The sequence below is a fragment of the Talpa occidentalis genome, unplaced genomic scaffold, assembly GCF_014898055.3.
Source record: "Talpa occidentalis isolate TD23 unplaced genomic scaffold, MPIMG_talOcc4v2.1 talOcc4.4, whole genome shotgun sequence".
Classification (NCBI taxonomy): domain Eukaryota; kingdom Metazoa; phylum Chordata; class Mammalia; order Eulipotyphla; family Talpidae; genus Talpa; species Talpa occidentalis.
Window position 1 is genome coordinate 10014116 of NW_023604295.1, and position 19661 is coordinate 10033776.

At 40.6% G+C, this 19661-nt stretch overlaps 1 protein-coding gene across 5 annotated transcripts in view; it reads left to right on the forward strand.

Annotated features, from left to right (window-relative positions):
* Positions 1 to 19661, forward strand: part of GRIK1 (glutamate ionotropic receptor kainate type subunit 1) — a 352546-nt gene that overhangs the window by 292965 nt on the left and 39920 nt on the right. For 4 of the 5 annotated variants that reach the window (XM_054700340.1, XM_054700338.1, XM_054700336.1 and 1 more), the window contains exons 8-11: positions 3381 to 3488; positions 11258 to 11371; positions 12902 to 13105; positions 13708 to 13931. In XM_054700340.1, the coding sequence (XP_054556315.1) occupies positions 3381 to 3488; positions 11258 to 11371; positions 12902 to 13105; positions 13708 to 13931 (650 nt within the window). The remainder of the gene's footprint in view (positions 1 to 3380; positions 3489 to 11257; positions 11372 to 12901; positions 13106 to 13707; positions 13932 to 19661) is intronic. The other variant, XM_054700337.1, reaches the window with a different exon arrangement.

Consider the following 19661-nt stretch of genomic DNA (forward strand, 5'->3'; position numbering starts at 1 on the left):
TTTTTTCTGTCCACATATCATTTCTAGACATTAATTTGGTTGAACTTGCAGCATTATCAAGTGATAAAATATACTTCTGTTATGATAGTCATCCCCTGGGAATGGTAGCCAGAAAATGTATATGCTAATGATGTTGGTTCAAACACGTTAATTCTATCACATACTCTTCATGCAAGAACTTAAAGGTCACCTCAAGGAATTCTAGCCACCATGCTATAAAACTATTTCCATTAATATGCAATGGTGCATAAGTTGTTGGAACAACAAATGAAGGAATTTGCTATTGTGTATTCATATGTGGATCTGTGAATTTGTTTCTGTAAGTTTTGCTCTATTAAACAACCTTCTAACCAACCCCCTCCTTACAACCTTGACCTTTTCTGAATCATCCTCTCCAGTTCTTCTCAAATGATCTCCCTACAATGCACATCTGTTCACACCTGCTGGGCTTAAAACACCCCTTTGTTCCCTAAAAGCAAAACCCAAGCAAATTAGCATGACTCATAACACCTTTTTGAACAGCACCTACCTGCCTTTCCAGACTCATTTCTCACTATTCCTTATCTTGCATTAAGCACCCATGATTTAATTTATTCTACACTGCCTTGTTTTCTTCCTCTGCCTGCGAATCTATGTGAAGGCAACTTCTTATCCTTAGAGAGCACAGGCATTCTTTCCTCCAGGAATCTTTTGCAACTCACTTTCCCTTAAGTTGAGATAAGTCCTTCCCCATACTTCTTTAATTACTGTGTGCAAATATTATCCTCATACTTATAGTGCTTCTTTGAAATACATGAATGGACTTTTCCCTACTAAACTGCATCTGTTAGGTGCTATATTCCCAGGTATTTTTTGGCACAGTAAAGATGCTCATAGGGACCTCCCTGAGCCTCCCTGGTAGCACACGCAGTTGAGCGCCTCACTGTGAGGCTGTCCGCAGCCTCTGCATCACTGGTTCGATCCCGGCCGGCCGGCAAGAATCCCACATGGCTCAGCAGACTCTCCTGTCTCACCCGCTGCTCCCCTCAGCAATGTATTTCATCAGTCTGCCTGTTCTGTTCCCAGCTCTGTCTCTGGTGAATCCTCTCACCCTCCCGTGCATCTGGTGTACCCTGGTTCTTGTATAAATAAATCTTAAAAAAAATAGGGGGTCTCCCCTGGTGGCACAGCCAATTAAGCACAGCGCTGTGAAACTGTCCGCAGCCTCTGCAGCGCCAGTTCGATCCCGGCCAGCTGGTGAGGGTCCCACATGGTGTGGCAGACCTCTCCTGTCTCACCTGCTGCTCCCCTCAGCAGTGTATTTCACTCAGTTTCCCTGTTCTGTTCCCCATTCTGTCTCTGGTGAATTCTCTTACCCTCCTGCACATCTGGTCTGTACCCCGATTCTTGCATAAATAAATAAATCTTAAAAAAAAATATAGGGACCTCCCAGGTGGCCACTAGGAGTTCAGTCTCAGGGTATCACCACTATGGCATGAGTTTGATCCCCAACCAGGGAGCTGACCCACATGGCACAGCAAATCTCTCCTGTCTCTCCTTAGCAGTGTGTTTCAGTAAATCCACCTGTTATGCTCCCTGCTCTGTCTCTGAGCACCACTACCACACACTCACTCCCCTACCACACACACACATCTCTCTGGCCTATACACAGTTCTTCTATACATAAATAATAAATAAAATCTTAAAAAAAAGCTCAATAAATGAATGTTTTCCAAAAGAACTAATAATGAAAGAAATAACTGAAATCAAACTTGGCTGAAATCTTTTCTCCCCAGTGAGAAAGCAGGGTTCTTCATGTTAAAACTTGAGGATGACAATGGGATCTTCTGATTTATACAGCCCAGCTTACAGATGCCACACACTTATTCAGTGACCACACCATCTTCCCTGTAGTGATAGAACTCCAGGGCTAAAATTCATTTTATTCAAAGTTCTCTCACAGCACTTTTCTGTGCTCTAAAGGAGAACAAAATAACTCAACCAAGGTCACATAGGTAGATAGTGGCTTCAGAAATAAACATGATTCTTGACTCCTCATCAATGGTGTTAGCCCCACTTTTAGGCAGGATTATGGATTGAGGAATTATAGGTCGAAATCAATAAAGAGGGAGAATTTACTGAAGACAGAAAAGCGAGACATACAAATTATTAACATTTTATTTTTAACAAATTAGAGCAAAAAAAATTCTAATGGCTAGGTTATTTTATTAGATACTACAAGGAATTCAATTTAGTAAGAGAACTGCATTTTGCTTCTTGATCCATTTGAGGATACAAGGCATTCCAAGCTGAAAAGTTATATAACAGTATAAGGCTCATGTAATATATGAGTGAAATTGGTCCCCCCCTGATGGCACAGTTGCTTGAGTGCAGTGCTGTGATGCTGTCCACGGCCTCTGCAGTGCTGGTTTGATCCCCACTGGCCATGGAGCAACCCATATGGCGCAGCAGACCTCTCCTGTCTCGCCCGCTGCTCCCCTCAGTGATGTATTTCAGTCAGTCTGCCTGTTCTGTTCCCCACTCTTTCTCTGGTGGATCCTCTCACCTCTCACACCTCTGGCTTGTACCCCAGCTCTTGTATGCATAAATAAATAAATATTTAAAAAAATATATGAGTGAAATGACAGAGCAATATTGGTCAGAAGGGTGTCGGCAGAGAGTTCTGCGCTTCAGAGGAGAGAATCATGCCTGGAACAAAATTCAGCACTTTATGCAACCTTGAATAATGGCTAGGAGTTCAGCAGGCTGAGTGAAGGATGGAGGCAGGAAGAGGCAGGGAACTACCGAACGGGTCTCTCTGAGCCTGCACAGTAGGAACCTGCTCACACTTTGGCTTTGCCCAGTGGTAATGATTTGGACTTCTGCTTCTAGTCTCCAGAACTACGAGAGCATCAATTTAGTTGTTTATGATCATTTGCTATAGCAGTCAGGGGGAAGCTAATGTAATGATCACATGAAATCGGAAAGTCTAAATCACGAACACCTGAACAATTCAATAGTATGTTATTGGATTGTATCGTTCACAGTGGGGAAAGCAGTGGGGAACTTTCTGGAAAGGAATTTGGATTGACATTGAAAAATAGATGATGATTCCATGACTTTGTTTACTCCACATGCAGACTATTTTACAGTTATCCTTTCCATACTACCCATTTAGACTGCCACAATTACAGATTTGACTGATGTTATGATGTCAGAACTGACAAAAATAAATGAGTGCTCATAAAACCGTGAGGTATTCTGCTATCGGTTACTGAACCAATACGTCCACTGTGGAAGCAAATAATTGGATACTGTGATGAATTTGCAGTATTACAATTTGATGGTATTAGGATTATGATAAATGTTGAGCAGTAATGCCACATTCCTGTTGTCCACAGGCTCGGTGGGATGGCTTGACTGGGCGTATCGCCTTCAATAAAACCGACGGCTTGAGGAGGGATTTTGATCTGGACATTATTAGTCTTAAAGAGGAAGGAACTGAAAAGGTAATGTCCTCGGTAATAAATTTGAAAGGAAAAGTGCTGACTAAGCATTTTCATTGCACCTCCAAATAAGGGGATGATAATAAAATGATACCATCAGGCTTGTTCAGTTCCAGTTTTCTGGATCTCTCTTCCAGGTCTGCAGATAAAGGTTAACATTCTAGATTCTTAAATTGCATGTGTTACTGGCAATGATGATGAATGTTTATGTAGTGCTGGGTTTATAGAGCAAACATGATTTTATTATCACAGATATGTAACCTCTAGGTCTGCATCATTAGTGCCATTCACAAAGCGTTTTAGAAATTGAATTTAGACCTGAAAACTCGGAAGATGCACTGATTTATCTTTGGAGTGGCATCCAAGCCTTACGCAGAAATTAATTCTAATTGTGCTCCCTTTTGAGATTGATAGCAGAGGGATAAATCAAGTGGGATATAAATGCTTTACTGTAACAAAACAACTCTGCCACCTGATTTTAGGAGAAAATCCAATGTTGTCCCCAACATGTATTTAATGTTAGGATTTTCAGTCTCTCACAGTTTAAAGTTCTATTTTAGTCACTATTAAAAGCAGTACAAATATAGTTACTATTTAAATATTAATAGTAAAAAAACTTGACTCCTCAATATATTTCATTATACCAATTTTATAATGTATACATCGAAAGTATAAGTCGAAATTAATTTACACTCATCATAGTTTTTGCCCTTAAGAACCTTAAAAAGATTTTGAATTCTCCCAACAATTGTCCAAACACCAAAACTCTATAATCGAATTTTTTTCACTCTAGTGGACAAGAAGGTACACTTAATGTAAAAGAGCTGCTCCTGGAACAATCAATTACTTAATTGAAATAGTTGGGCTGATTTTTAAAATGAGATAAGCTTTTTATTTGTTTTGTTGCTTTTGTTAACGGAGGCACATTTTTTTCTAGGTCTTAACTATGCCTCTCCCACCCCAAAGAAAGATTAATTAAGCTGACTATAATAGGAAGTGATCACTGGTGTTGAAATGTTTGAGCAAAATAATTAGCATGCAGGTTTCAAAGGATACATTATACTTGCAGTGTTCTCATTTTCAAAATGCCTCTGTCTCTCCTTTTCTCTCTTCTTCACTCTGATTTGCTTGTCTGTTAGTTAAATGTGCTCTGACAGATACACGGCATCCACCTAGTCTCAACATGTGGTGTGGCATCAGCCTAGAGGGAACAAAAGGGGAAAAAAAAAGAATATTTGTTATGGACTAAAAGCCTATAATGTGGTTTAATTTTTTTTAAGGAAATCTCTGCTGCTATATGCCTCCTTTCTCTTCTCTCCACATTCTCTTAATGTACAGAACTGAAGGAGAAAAAAAGCTGTTAAGAAACATCTTTTTGGCTCAAATGGATGACAAAGTAGATGAGCTATTGTTATACTTTCACAGCTATCGATACACTCTATGGGTGTTTTTCCATCAACAGCAAAATCAAATTAGATGAAAGTGTTTTCTCAATTTGTTTCTTACCTCTTCATTGTTTGCAATAACTTTTCTTTCTTCAGGTGACTTGGGTTTAATTCCTGAGAAGGCTGATTGAGCCTTAAGGCAGTGGGGGAAGCCAAACCCATCTCTCAGGAGCCAAGGGAGGTTCGCAATCTTTACGTGTCAGTCTCTCAAAGGGACCAAAGGGAAAATTATTAGGGAAAAAAAGTCCATTTTCTCACTTTCACTCAAGTTTCTACTGCCTTGAAGTCATAAAGAATAAGTTTGAAGTCACCAGCCAAGTTTTCTTTTCCTTGCTTAAGAATGAGGTGTGCATGTGTGTGCGTGTGTGAATTGATTGATTGATTGATTGATTGATTGATTGATTTTGGTTGTGAATGCCCTGAACAAGTCTTCTAAAGGGTTGATGAACCCTTCTAAAGGGCTGTAACTCTGCAGCATAACTATGCATTTACAAAAAAACTTGTAAGTGATGTTTTTGGTGCATGAAAAGTGTCGTACCACCAAGTAGCTTCTGTGAGACTGAAATACTTGGCTTCTCTTCAATGTGTCTGTTCTCAGGTTTAGAATGAATTGACATGTAAGATTCCAAACAATGGGAGGGGAATGCAAAACTCTGAGCACACACCACCATGATACCTTGCCGGTTCCATGCTCCATTTTAATTAAGTGCTATTTTTATTTTTCCCTCTGAAAACCAAGGCTGCTGGCGAAGTGTCTAAACACTTATATAAAGTGTGGAAGAAGGTTTGTACTCTGACCAAAACCGTAGGAAATGTGGGGGTGGGGTGGGGAATGTCAAAGAAAAAGCCTGCATCCTTCCAGCTTGGCCAAACCAGTTAGTAGTCAATTGCAGCTTAGAGAAGCTACAGGAAGATGGGAGAGACAGAACAGGTTGTCTCTCCACCACATGACCTTTGCATTGAAAACAGGTTTGAAAAAGATCAAACAAAGATGGATGAAGTATTTCCCCTGGGCAGGATCAGTCCCTATTAGGAATGAAAGCAGGTAATTGCAACAGAAGCAGACCTTGGTCCATTTATAGTCCTGCTCAAATCACTAAATATTTTCTCCAAGGGACAGGTAAACACTAGATTTGATCCATCAGACAAGTCAGACAGGCTATGGCTCAAAACACTAGAACATCTCCTTCAATGTCACCACCACAAAATAGGAGTCTTTTTCAGAAATTTCCTTTTCTTAGGAGCTATCTTTGTTTTATGTGGCATCTTTCTCAGTGCCTAGTGTCTCATAATTTGTTTTAGAACCACAGCCTCCAGAGGACAAGAAATTATCTTGTAAATTATAACACCCACTATTTCAGTTTATTGTACAGTATTATGTGTCAAAAAATGTGCAGACTTATTATGAAAGCAAACGTTAGACATTAAAAAACATTTGGATCAGGAGAATGTCCCAGGATTATACAAACAAGGTCTTTCATTCTCTCCTCTTCTCTAGAGCTACTTGCTAAAATATCTATTGATAGACGGATGGAGGTTACATTACTTCAAGTTGTTCAACTTGAATAGTTTTGCTAGATTCACTTTCATCCTTTGAGTGATCAGTGAAGTCACAGAAAGTGTAAACAGTTCCTCCCAGAGGCCATAATGTTGGTTTCCCTCTTGGTAGTACCCAGTAGTGGAGCTCAAAACTAAAACACAGGTTTAAAAGGCTTTAATAGTCAATGAATTGGGCTACTAAAGGCATAGAGAAAGTAATCCCCTCTCCTCATTATCAGTCAATAGATGAACCTAACTGGCACCTAAAAAGTAATTTATGGCACTAATCCAGTTGGAGACTCCAGGTGCTTTATGCAATGTTGAATTAATTCAAACCAAATATCCCAGAGGATGGAATGACGCTGTGAAATTACACATAGGAAAGGCAAAGGTCTTTAATTTGTCACTGAACTGCCATAATTGCCCTGCCCCTCCCCCCCCCCACTTCCCAGGGATGCAAATTTGGCTTTGATATTCCTCGATGCCTTTGTACCTCTTCCTTGCTGCTGGCCCATCATTGCCCCATCATAAGTTGCACATACTGTGGTGTGCTGTTTCGTGTTATGACTGCTCATCCACAGCTCAGAGCAACCTGTGTGCTAGCACAGGAGATCTAGCCAGACCCAGTAAATGCATTGTCTTCTCTCAGCAAGACTCCATCTTAAAAGAGAAGGATTCATTTCCTTGCATACAAATTCCAAAAGCTCTCCTCTGCATTCTGACCATTGTTTATTAAAAGAGTCCACCTGAAATTTGTTCCAAAGGAGGACTATAGCTCCCTGGTGGCGCAAGGGGCTAAGCACCACACTATGAAGCATTTCACAGCCTCTGCAGCATGAGTTCGATCCCCGGCTGGCCAGGGAGCAACCCATATGGAGAAGCTGACCTCTCCAGTCTCGCCCGCTGCTCCCCTCAGCAGTGTATTTCAGTCAGTCTGCCTGTTCTGTTCCCCACTCTGTCTCTAGTGATTCCTCTCACCCCCCTCCCCACATCTCTGGCCTGTACCCCAGCTCTTGTATGCATAAATAAATAAACCTTAAAAAAAAAAAAAGAGGACTATAACACTGTTTCCAAAACCCCTCACTCAAATGTGTGTCCCTAAGGCTCATGATACAAGAAACAGATACACTTGATCTCTTCCTGGCTGCTGAGATTTCATACAGCAGTTTTGGAATTTGGGGTTTATGTGAATCCCTCTCTAGGTCCAGAAGATAAAGAGCTGTCCCTCTCATACACCCTTTTGTTGCATGTCATTTATTTTAAAAAGTTGGCATTGTCAAATTTGAAAACTCATTTTCAAAAACCCTCCCCCCACCCCACCCCCCACCATTGTCCTAGACCATGTGGCTGCTCTTTCTTGTCAGTTAAAATGAAAGAAGCAGGACCAGGCCACTGAGCTGTTGTGTATTCCTGCCCACAAGTAATTGATCCCCCCTCCACTCTCACTGGTAAATTACTGCTGTCTGCTTTTGCTAGTTTGAAAATTGAGGTTCTATTTCCTGGAGGGCCTCCTCCAAGGTCAGAGAACAGGACTGACATGTTAAGTTTTTGGGCATCTGGTTTGGCTGGATCCCTCTTCCCAACAGGGATGAATCATTAAGATTTTGCTTCTTCAGAAAGTGACATTCATTAGCTGATGTGTTCATTTACTGCAATTAACAGGTGAAGCCAGTGGACCACTTAGGATTAACACTCTCTCTCTCTCTCTCTCTCTCTCTCTCTCCTTTTTTGCTGATTTAAAGGTTTAAAAACAAAAAACCTGAGATAATTAAAATTGTATATTTATACTGCCCCCTTCCAGGAAGACCCTGACCCTTTGACACTTACTATAGCTTGACTCTCTTTTTGTCTAGACTTGAAGGAAGAAACTTCTGTTTACAGTTTGTGGAAAAATTATTCTCCCTTTTCTCATTTTATGGAGGGAAGTTGGTGCTGAAGGACAATTTGAATTTAGTCAATTGAAAATGTAACCATAGTAACCCCCAAGCTTCCACAGCTTTAGGAGTTTGGTAAAAGAGATAAAAGTGAGCAGGGAAGCTGGGTTGCATCTACAATTTCAAACTTGTATTTTAAAAGAGAAGTATCACGAGGCCTTTAAACACTGTCATTTTCAAATATTAGTGTCATTCCCTTAAACACATTTAACATGAATAGAAATAAGAGTTAAAAACAGCCTGTTCCATGACTTAAAACATTGAGTACAACCAGAGTTATTTTCTCCACCTTTCAAGACTTAATTGAAAATTGGGTTCTAAAAGATTAAAAAATAAGTAAATAAATAAATTAGGTCTATCCTCCCCAGGGCCTGAGACAAAGTTTAATTGGAAGTGTGGCCATGGTCCAGTTAATACAAGTCTCTACAATTTCATAGAGTTAGAAGCGAGCTGCCACAACCTGGAGTGTGGTCTTGGTGTGCTGTAGACACCCAGGGGTGTGTAGGTGTGTGTGTAGTAGCAACTATCCTTGACTTAGAAATATGGGGGTGGAGGCTCTCTGGTGGTGTGAGGGGTTAAGCTTCAGCACTATGAAGCTATACGCAACCATTGCAGCACAAGTTCGATACCAGCCGGGGAGATGACCCATAGGGCACAGCAGACCTCTCCTGTTTCTCCCGCTGCTCCCCTCAGTGGTGTATTTCAGTTAATTTGCCTGTTCTGCTCCCCACTCTGTCTCTGGTGAATCCTTTCACACCCCACATTTCTGACCTGTACCCCAGCTCTTATATGCATAAATAATCTTAAAAAGAAATATGGGGAGGGGGTGAAGAGTAAGAAGAGAAAGAAAAAAAATTGCCCCTCTTTTCTGAATTCACAAACAACCAAAGAGAAAAGATTCTTCTACTGTCAGATTTGTATTATGTGCATCTAAGTGACAGCCCCTTGCTGGTTCAGCAAAGGCCAATGGTTATGAAAAGTGATGTCATACCTCCCAGTCTTGCCTCTGATACCCTCTCTATACAGACAGGACAAAATACTGTCACATGCAAAAAAGATCCACAGCCCCCACAACCTAGACCTGTCTCCTTACTTCACCAACCCACTAACTCTAATTTAGAAAGGAAACAGTGAATTTGACATTCTTCACACTGATGTGTGAACGTGTGATTGTCCTTGAAACTTCCTCAAAGAATGTATCGTTTCTAAAAAGGGTATTTGTCAAGCTAAATGAATCTCCAGCTGCTGTATTTATGCAGGAAATCAAAGTAAAGAAATAGAAAAGGAAAGATGAGGCCTAACATTCACACAGGTGAGATGTTATTTGATCATCAGAAAAGTCTTATTACTTCCATTTTGCTGGTGAGGAAATGGAGGCACAGTGGGGTTAATTAACATGCCCAAGGTCACATGGCTGGGAAATTGTAAAGCTAGGGTCTGACAAAGGTCTGTCTATAACGATCTCACTCCATCCAGTTAGCCAATGCCCTCTCATTGTAGGGAGGGGGATCAGACACTGCTCTGCCCCATCCATCCCAGAGTACATCCATGTGTTAGTGGTCATAAAGTCGCCCCTGCTTTTCCAATATCATTTACTTAATCAGCTTCTAAATTTAAGAAGAAAAAGAATTTCACTTATGATTTCAATTTCTTGCACAATTGAGCAAGTCTGAAGAAAGTACTGGGCAGGCATTTGGATGTCATCAATGGTAAACATTTGTGTAGCTCCTAACATATTCCAGTTTTCTCATTAGATCTTCCCAAGCTCCCTATAAAGTACTCTACAGTTAGAGAACCAAAGCTCAGAAAGGTTAACATCTTAGCCAAGGTCACACAGCACCGGGTTGGCCTGGCTGGAAGGGAGATCCTCACTCCCTCTCACCAGTCTGGCAATGACTGCTGACAGAGGACTCCAGAAAAATAGCTCAATTCCCTAAATCTCTTGTCTAAGATTCCTCCAGAGGCTAAACAAATCAATACACTTCAACAGGACCTAATAACCTAGAAGTGACTTGACCACTGGAGAAAATTGTGGTCATTATTTTTTAAAAGCACAGTGGGTTCCCCTGATTGCCTTAGTTGAATCTATGATAAGGTCAATGAACAATAAAAGTGAACACCATCCCTGAAGGAGCTCTTGGCTGAATGGAGAGATGAGACAGGTAAACAGGTGAATATCAGAAGGTAGGCCCAAAGCAAAGTAGAACAAGCCCTTCTAGAGCCCACAGAGACCCCCATACAGTGCAGGGAGCCAAGCTCACCATCACTGGCTCCTCAGAAGATAAGCCCAGAATGTTTCTGTTCCTGTCCACACTTTTCTTCCATCATCTTTCCCTTTTAGAAGCCTAGTCTGTCCACCCTCTCCACTGCTCCCTCCATGCTATTCCTATAAATTTTAAAGGCACTGTTGGTACCACCTTGGTACAAAGGGTTTGCGTCAATAGAATGTAAGCTCCACAAGGGCAGAAAATAGTGTCTATTGTGTTCATTGCTGTGTCCTCCACTTCCTGGGACAGTGACTGACATACAAGTAGTTGCTTATCAAACACACATTAAAAGAAAAATGTGGTGCTTGTTCAAGAATTCTTAGTTTAACAAAAAGAATAAGTAAGCTTAATAAAGTCAAAAAGGCTGACCCTTCTCCATCCCAAAGCACACCTTCCCTAGTTCATCTACACCCTCATCCCTGCATTATTTCATCTGTCCATATTTAGTAGCACCCCCTGTGATGCCCTGGTGTCCTCTTCCCAGACTCTGAGCTTTCGTGTCCATCCCTGGTGTCAAAGGGGCCTCCCTGTAGTGTGAATGTCGTCGATGGCAGCCAGCAGACTCTGATGTGTTGTGTTCTGTGTAGATTGGGATTTGGAACTCCAACAGTGGGCTCAACATGACAGATGGCAACAAAGACCGGTCCAGCAATATCACTGATTCACTGGCCAACCGAACGCTCATTGTCACCACTATTCTGGTAAGTCGACAGGGTGAGATTCATTTTGTTTTATTGCGGCAACATTGGTTTACACCACCATTTGTTTATTGGAAGTATAGGATCTCCTACCTCAAGTGTCATTACCACACCTTACCCAACACCAAGACCTTAAAGTATTTCTCAACTATGATTTTCATGTCAATAACTCTGCAAGCAAATCTCTTTCATTGGGACTCTAAAGCATGTTTGTGTAGACCTATAATCGGCTTCAATTATAAGCTTCCAACATTGTTCTGAAGATCTCCCACCTGCAATCCATTCTCAGATTTGCTTTATTCTACTCTCTGTCTCCACCCAGCTAGTCTCCTTTCTCTCTGGCTGCTGGTTGGTTTCAACCAAGGGAAGATTCTGGCAAAAGACCAGGGAAGTGAAAGTAGAGAAGGGAATGTCTTCCCCTTCCTCTCAAAGCCTACGTCAGAGACTCTGTCCTTCACAACCACGGCACCTAGCCTGTCCATGATCCTCTGTGGGGAGTCAGGACCACCCTCCTTCTTTGCTGCAGCAGCCCTAGGTGGTACCAGCTTCCCGATGTCGGTGCCTGGGTGTCAACACCCCAACATTTGTTCTCATCCCTTCCCTGTTGACTTCCTTTGCCCTGCTAAGTTCTCTGAAAATAGTCCCTTTATTAACTGCTCTTCAGAGCAGAATCCCAGATTAGGGTATATTCCTGTTGGAACCCTGATTACACCCCTATCCAGCCACTGAACATCCACAGCTTGTTCATTCTCTCTTTTCCCACCCTGACCCAAGGAGCAAAGGGCCTCCTCTAAAATCTTCACATTCAGACATTTTTGCTTTACTTGATTCAGTCTATGTCAATCCAGTTCATTTCTGAAAGTTAACTTCTGAGAAATGTTCCTTCAAAGTAATATGGAGAAACAAAACAAAGGAACAGACAATCCAAATCAAAACAAACCCCAGAAGTGTGTCTGCAGAACTGAGGTTATTAGAAAGGGAAGGAGAGGGGTGGAGCGAAGAGGGGTAGGGGCTCAGTGGGCTGTGGAGGACTGTGGGTGCCTTAGTGATGGGTGTTGTGTGAGAACATACATCTGAAGGGGTGTGACCCTATAACTCTGAATGATATAGTGTTGTATACCCACATCACCATAATAAAAATTAATACTATTAACAACAAAAAGTAAAACTTTTGTTTTTCTGGTGACTAATTTCTCCAAAATTAACTCATGCAAATATAAGATTTTCTACTGCTATCTGTTTGAGAATAAACATAAAGGACACATCAGTAATATAGAAACTGTTTAAATTTCATAAATTTCTATGAGCAAGATATTGAGAAATGTCCTTTATTCACAGAATATGGGTTCAGTATTTGAACAAGTTATGAGGGGATGATTTCAGCAAAACAGGAAGGTGAGGGACAGACTTCCCTGCTCTCAAATCTTGAAAATCACTTTCAAGTATTTCACATCTCCTGACTATTAATGGAACCTGTATAAGTAACTCTTTCTTCCCTTGTAACAGTTTTCGTATTTACCTTGTTTCATGTAGGAAGAACCCTATGTGATGTATAGGAAATCTGACAAGCCCCTATATGGAAATGACAGGTTTGAAGGATATTGTCTAGATCTGCTGAAGGAATTGTCAAGCATCCTGGGTTTCATTTATGATGTTAAACTTGTCCCTGATGGCAAATATGGAGCACAGAATGATAAAGGGGAGTGGAATGGAATGGTCAAAGAACTTATAGATCACGTAAGCAAAAATGCATCTTTTACATATGGGTCTTCAATGTTTGGGAGGCAGATGAAGAATGAGAAGTGAAGGAAAAGAGAGGAAATGGTTGAATGATAGTGAGAAAGAAAGATTTCAGTTATTTTGAATCATAAAATGGTTTTAACAGTAGGAGAAAACAATATAGAAATGGAGTTTGCAAATAAGGAAAAATATATGAGGATACACCTGTATGGGTTCATCCTATATACTGAAGAATGAAAGTGAATGATTCTTAAATTAGGTAAAGAAATCTGAAGTTTTCAGCTCTGAACAAAATCGCATCCTGTCAAGTGATATTCCAAATAGGTTTTTTATTCCTTGACGTTCTTACATGTCCTTTTTTTCTTGCATTTTGTGCCAGGATATGTTCATGCACGTGTTTTATACCTTCTGGCTTCTCTTTGCTCATACATATATTTTATAAACAAAATTTGTGTGAATCAGTCTTTTTTATATTAGTCATCACAGAACCTTCTTGCAAGAGAAGCATTTGGAGTTGAGAATAGGGCTGAGCAGAACCCAGGAGAAGTCCAGACACATCCTGGATGACCAAGGTCACTGTTTTGGACTTGCCTTTGCAGAGGGCTGACCTGGCAGTAGCCCCTCTCACCATCACCTACGTGCGGGAGAAAGTCATTGACTTCTCTAAGCCCTTCATGACACTGGGTATCAGCATCCTCTACCGGAAACCTAATGGCACCAATCCAGGGGTCTTCTCCTTCCTCAACCCTCTGTCTCCTGACATTTGGATGTATGTGCTGTTAGCCTGCTTGGGAGTCAGTTGCGTCCTCTTTGTGATTGCAAGGTAAGTCGGAGAACTATTCAACTTACAGCAGATGGCGGTCTGTCTCAGATTGCCCTCTGTGCTCTAGGGCTAAACACAGATTCAGAATTTAAGATGCTCTTTTCACTCTGCCTATTGTTCTATTCTGTCGAGTTTACCCACATGAAAGTCATTCTGTAAATGAATTTCTTCTAATTATTGATAATGGTTTTTTAAGAGCTAGGAAGAAGATAATTTTATATGAATTTCATTGTATCAATATTTCCAGCAACATAAAACAATGATGTACCCATTTTCTCTGAATTATAATAAAAGTAATGGCTCAGCTAATAAATCCAAAATGTTTCAACAAGAAGAGTAAACCAGTGTCCAAATATTTTACCATTGAAATATTCAGTTCAACAAGACAGAAAAGTGCTAGCTAGGAATTATCTGGAAAATTAAAAAACACTGGACTAAAACAAGATTGTGAAATCCTCAGGAATTAGAAAACTTTTATCAATTCAAAAAAAATTAATGAGAGAATTCAATAAATAACTGAAAGCAAGGATGACAGACGGAAACTGTAGAAGTGAGATCTTTGTGCTATTATTGATGATTCATTTCAGATTTTTATTTTTCCTGAGAAAACACCCTATTTAACCATTCTGCTGTGCACAATTGTTGAGAGGATTTTTATACCTTTAAGCAGATCATATTTTCTATATACATTTGATGCTGAATTTGAAGCACAACTATTTTGTCTTTCTGTTGACACCCCCAGATAAACCATGTAAAAATTTAATTACTCTCATATGTCCCCTACTCTTTTTCAGTCTTTTTCATTTCTGAACAAAACTCAGTGAACTTTTTCCCTAATCAATTTTTGTTTTCCCTCCAGGAATTTCTAGGAGAAATGTGTCTTCATGCTAGCTGTTTGTCATTGTCCACTGTCTAGTTTTGATTAATGCCAGGTAACTCTTTCCCTGGTGTAATTTTAAAGAAAGCTTTGGGAAATAACCCAGGCTGAAAAGTTCTTAAAGATCTACAAGATAGACATAGTCAAACTAAACAAATGTGTGATCTTACTGAGGAATTCGGGACATTCAATAAGAAAGGAATGTTTTCCATTTCTCTATACCTGCTAACGTGCACCATTGCCAAATCCCAGGTTACTATCTAAAAGCCGGCCACATATTAAACTTCTTGAAAAATAATGATCAATGCTCTCTTTCTATGTCTTACCTCAGAGAACAATATATTGACAGGATACTTTATCCTTCGGTACTTTAATACTTGAAATCAGTGGTTCTCATCTAGAATAGATCTCATTGCCCAGGAAACATTTGGCAATACCTGGAAATGTTTTTTTGTTGTTGTTGTTGTTTTGGTTTTTTTTGGTTATCATAGCCAGGGGTGGAGAATGCTACTGCTATCAAGTAGGTCGACAGCAGAACATCCTGCAGTATGAAGGACAGTCCCCCAACAACTAAGAAGCCCCAAATGTCCACAGCACCAAGACTGAGAAACCATGATCTTGATTTCTTAAAGAAAATATTGGTTTGGTGGTCAAATTTTAAAAGATAAAGTGCTTACCATTGGAGGTGCATTTCTCCAATTGTGAAATTAACATTGCCCTAGAAGAGCCATTTCATCAATGACTGCACTGAGGTGACGTGCCCCCTAACAATGCATAACAGGGTCCACCTCTCTGCTGTGAGCTCATCCCTGCAGAGTGACATTAGGGACAGTGGAGAGACCCAAGCAGAAGCGAGGTCAGAGGACTGAGCTTCCATATTCCCCAGACCCCTACTCCACCAGGAGTATGATGTTGATGAGTAGAGCAGGTAAGAGGAGGTTGCTGAGCAAGCCCATTGTTTATCCTGGTGATTTTTCCAAAGCCAATGAGAGATAAAACATGGCAACAGCAGCCAGAAGTTCTCATGAACCCACAACAGAAAGTGTCCTTCCACACCTGACACCAGCTGTGCCTTTAACTCCCCTTGCTTTTCTCATCAGAACATGTCAGAACAATGTAACATTCAGTAGTTCTCTTCTGATTGTGTCCCTGTTCCTCTATAAGCTCTTGTTGATCCAAAGTTTTGCATTCCCTGGCTTCATCCTATTTCTATTAAGCAGCCCCTCTGTCCCTCCAAAACAAATCTATCCTCCTACCATTCCTATTCATCCATAGTACCATTTCTAAGCCAAATCTTTTTGGTTATAATTGAGATATCGGTTTATAGTACTCTATATGATTGAGAGGTACAGGATCACCCCCTTCAAGTGCATGTTGCCACCCCCACACCTTAGACCCCCCCCCTTAGACCATCGGACCCTTCTCTACTCTGCTGTCCCCTGTGTCCCTCCCTCTCTGATAACCTCAATTCTATAGTCCAGTTTCTAGGGTTTGTTACTAATTTGGTTGTATCTGGCTCTTTGCTGTCTCTCTGTATTCCACATGTAAGCGACACCATCCCAGATCTGTCTAATCCTGCTCACTTACTTCATTTAGCATCAGCCCCCCCATTTCCGTCCATGCGGTCACAAATTTCAAGAGTTCATCTTTTTTCGTAATTTAGGTTTTCTTCTCCTCTCACCCCTTTCTCACTGCCTTCCACTCCCTGTGTGTCCTGGGGAAGTGGATGCATGCAATGCAAACTTGCAAATTGCTTGGTGTTAAAACCCAGAAAATATAAAAAGTAGCTGGTACACCGGTGCACTGTGGTAGTGGTACACAGGTGCACTGTCACAAGCTCACCCGCTCAACAATGTCATCTTTTCCACACCCTTGAATCCATTCCTGCTTCTACTTCATAAAACGGCTGAATATATTTTGGAGGTGATTCCAAAGACAAACTCCTGGTTGAATAAAGGTGCCCATTCACTGTTACTTCACCCCAGCATAGTCTGAGCCCAAGTGCCGGGTCCTCTCACCAGTAAGCTAAGGTGGAAAATGGCTTTGCATTACCATCTCAGTGGTTTGCATTCACAGTTAGTGAAGTAGAAGTGAAAAAACAGTTAATCTCATAATCATCTTTAGCTCTAGAGAGGCTTTTAAATTTGCGTTTTGAAGTATATCCTTTTATGTTCTTTTTCAGGCAAAAGGAAAGCCCATCACTGCATTTAGGTTAATGCCCTCACTAGACAGATGCTTACAAATCATTCGCTGATCTGAATAAATATAAAGTTAGACATCAATGGGTCAAAATAAAATTTCAGTCTCTACAAGTAGGTACAAGGGTTTATGTCAGTGCTTTTGTTTTGTGGTTGACATATTTTTCAAATTGCTTTTTATGAAAAAATATTTAACCCCAAGGAATCATGTCCATCATGAGCACACAATCTAAATAGACCAAAAAAATCTGATAAAATAACTGCTTACATTTTATATTTACACTCATCTGCTTTAAAATGAACATTTTTAAGTTGGTATCTGAGCAAAAAATAAATAAATAAATAAATAAATAAATAAATAAAGGAAATCTTTGCCTGAAATGCTAAGATTATAATGAAAAATCAACAGTTACATTACAAATTCAAATAGAAATTTCTCCTTTGAAAGATGAGTGGATTTTCTCCTGCTCCTCCCAAACCTCCTCTTCTACCCAGCAGTCATAAAACCCATTCTCAGTTATGAAAAGAGCCTTTTACTTAAGGATCATCAATAGGTGTTTTATAACTTCCATTCACATAAGAACCACCATATAGAAACATAAGCCCAAAATGAACCCATGCCTTGCAACACAATGCTACAAACACTTCAATATGTAGATTTTGGCAGAGATTCTAAGCACATGTGTTCTTTCCCTGTCATTTTACTAGAAACCAGTATCAGTTAGGAATCGCAGCTTCAAAATATCATTGGTGCAGGTCCTTTGTGAACCTTTGCCCCACACTTCCTGATTCTAACACCCCTGTCACACGGCCATCGTGGTGCAGGCTTCAGGGATTTCCAGCAGAAATCTCGACATCCAGGCTACAGGTAGTTCCACTGCATGGTGAAAAGCCAGCATCTTACAGCACAGCACCCAATGACCATCCGCTACCCCTCAGCCTGTGTATTCCTCAAGTTACTCAAAGTCCTGGATAGAAGGAAGCTAACATCTCTGCAGAGCAAGCAGAATTGCATTGCTGTTAGACAGTTTTCCTTTTTTGCATAGACAATGAGATTAATTGCTCCCTTAGAAAATGCAAAGTATGAAATACTGAAACAAGACCAAATTAAAAGCAGCATTCCAAAGAGCATAGAAGTGAGGAGATCATTGATCGGATTAGATATGGAGGGCAAATGCCAGCAAAGCAGGGGCTGGCTGCTCGTTGCCTGTTTCTATGGTCTCTTTAGAAAACTCCTTCTTTTGAAGGCATAAGCTTCCTAATTTATTGCAATTAATATTTTTAAATTAATGTACAAGTGACAATGATATTGTTTAAGTAATGGCCTCTTTACTCCGCATACTGTTTCAATTAGTGGGTTTATTAATATTGGTATTCATTTCTTCAGCTCAGCAAACTACTAGGGTTCTAAGAGTGTATAAATTCAAAAGTTAATTATATTGTTGAAACAGTAATTAAAATGTATTGGCACAGCATTGTCAATTAAAGCTATATTCATAAGCTTCACAGGAACCAGCCCTGTGTCCCTGCATCTATGGAGAAAGGTGCAGGAATGAGTCGGAAGCCACTATTGTGGGATCAGCTGCGAGGCTGTTATCCCCAACTCCCTAACGCTTGATGAGGAGACACCATACACTTTTCCAGAAGGTGTTCTGGAGTTTAGAAAACAGTTTTTCATTAAAAGGCGCTGCCTGCCCACTTCTTCCTGCACGATTCACAGTGTGTCCTGCTTTTCACTAGAGATAATGCATTCACCTTAATCCCTGTTCTCCCCCAACATGTCAGTAACCTGCTATTGTTTACTGCTGAAACCTTATGGTTAGCGAGCACTGCATATGCTCTCGCTGGCTTTATGGTATTGTAACATTACTCTAACACTCCTGTTGCTCCACAAGGACTCAGTGGCAAATGGCAAAGCTTTCAGTGCTAAGAACGTCTGCATTTTCAATCATTTCCAAATGACTTCGCACAGCATCTGTTAATGTCTCTTTGGAAAAATAAGTGCCCCTTGACAAGAGGGCCCCCAAATAGTAACCGCAAGGCAGGGACTGCTTCTGGGCTATTAGAAAGGTCAGGCAGATGTGTAAAAAGAAACAGAGAAAAGGCAAAGTCTCTCCAGGTCTCCCAGATTTCCATTTTGACATACCCCAGAGAGGTCTGGAGGATGCCCCCTTTTGTTTGCAAATGAGGAGCCTGAGGCCAGAGAGATTAAGTAAACTGTTCAAATTCCACATCTTAAACAACTGGGGTTGGGGATCAATTGATTTCAGTCCATAGTTCTGAAAACAATTAAAGTTTTAAAAAGTTAAGTGAGAATTATAATCCTGACATTCTTCAGGAAAACAAACTGTGGGGTTCACCCTAAGCACACATTTTCCTGGGTCAGGATGCTTCTCAGTGTCTTTCTTTAAGGATTGTGATTTTGGTTTCCACATCCACCCTAAAAGTATCTAATCAACTCCAAATCTTGACTGTTTTATTCGCTAGTATTTTCCACCTCGCAGCTCCTTTGATGCATTATGAGATCACTAAGCCACTTAGAGTCCTTTTAAGATCTGCCCATCGCCAGCCCCTAAAGACAAGTCACCCCTTTTCTTTGTGTCTCTCACAGCACCTAGTGGCACAGCATCTTGGCACTGTAGTTGCTGTGTGACA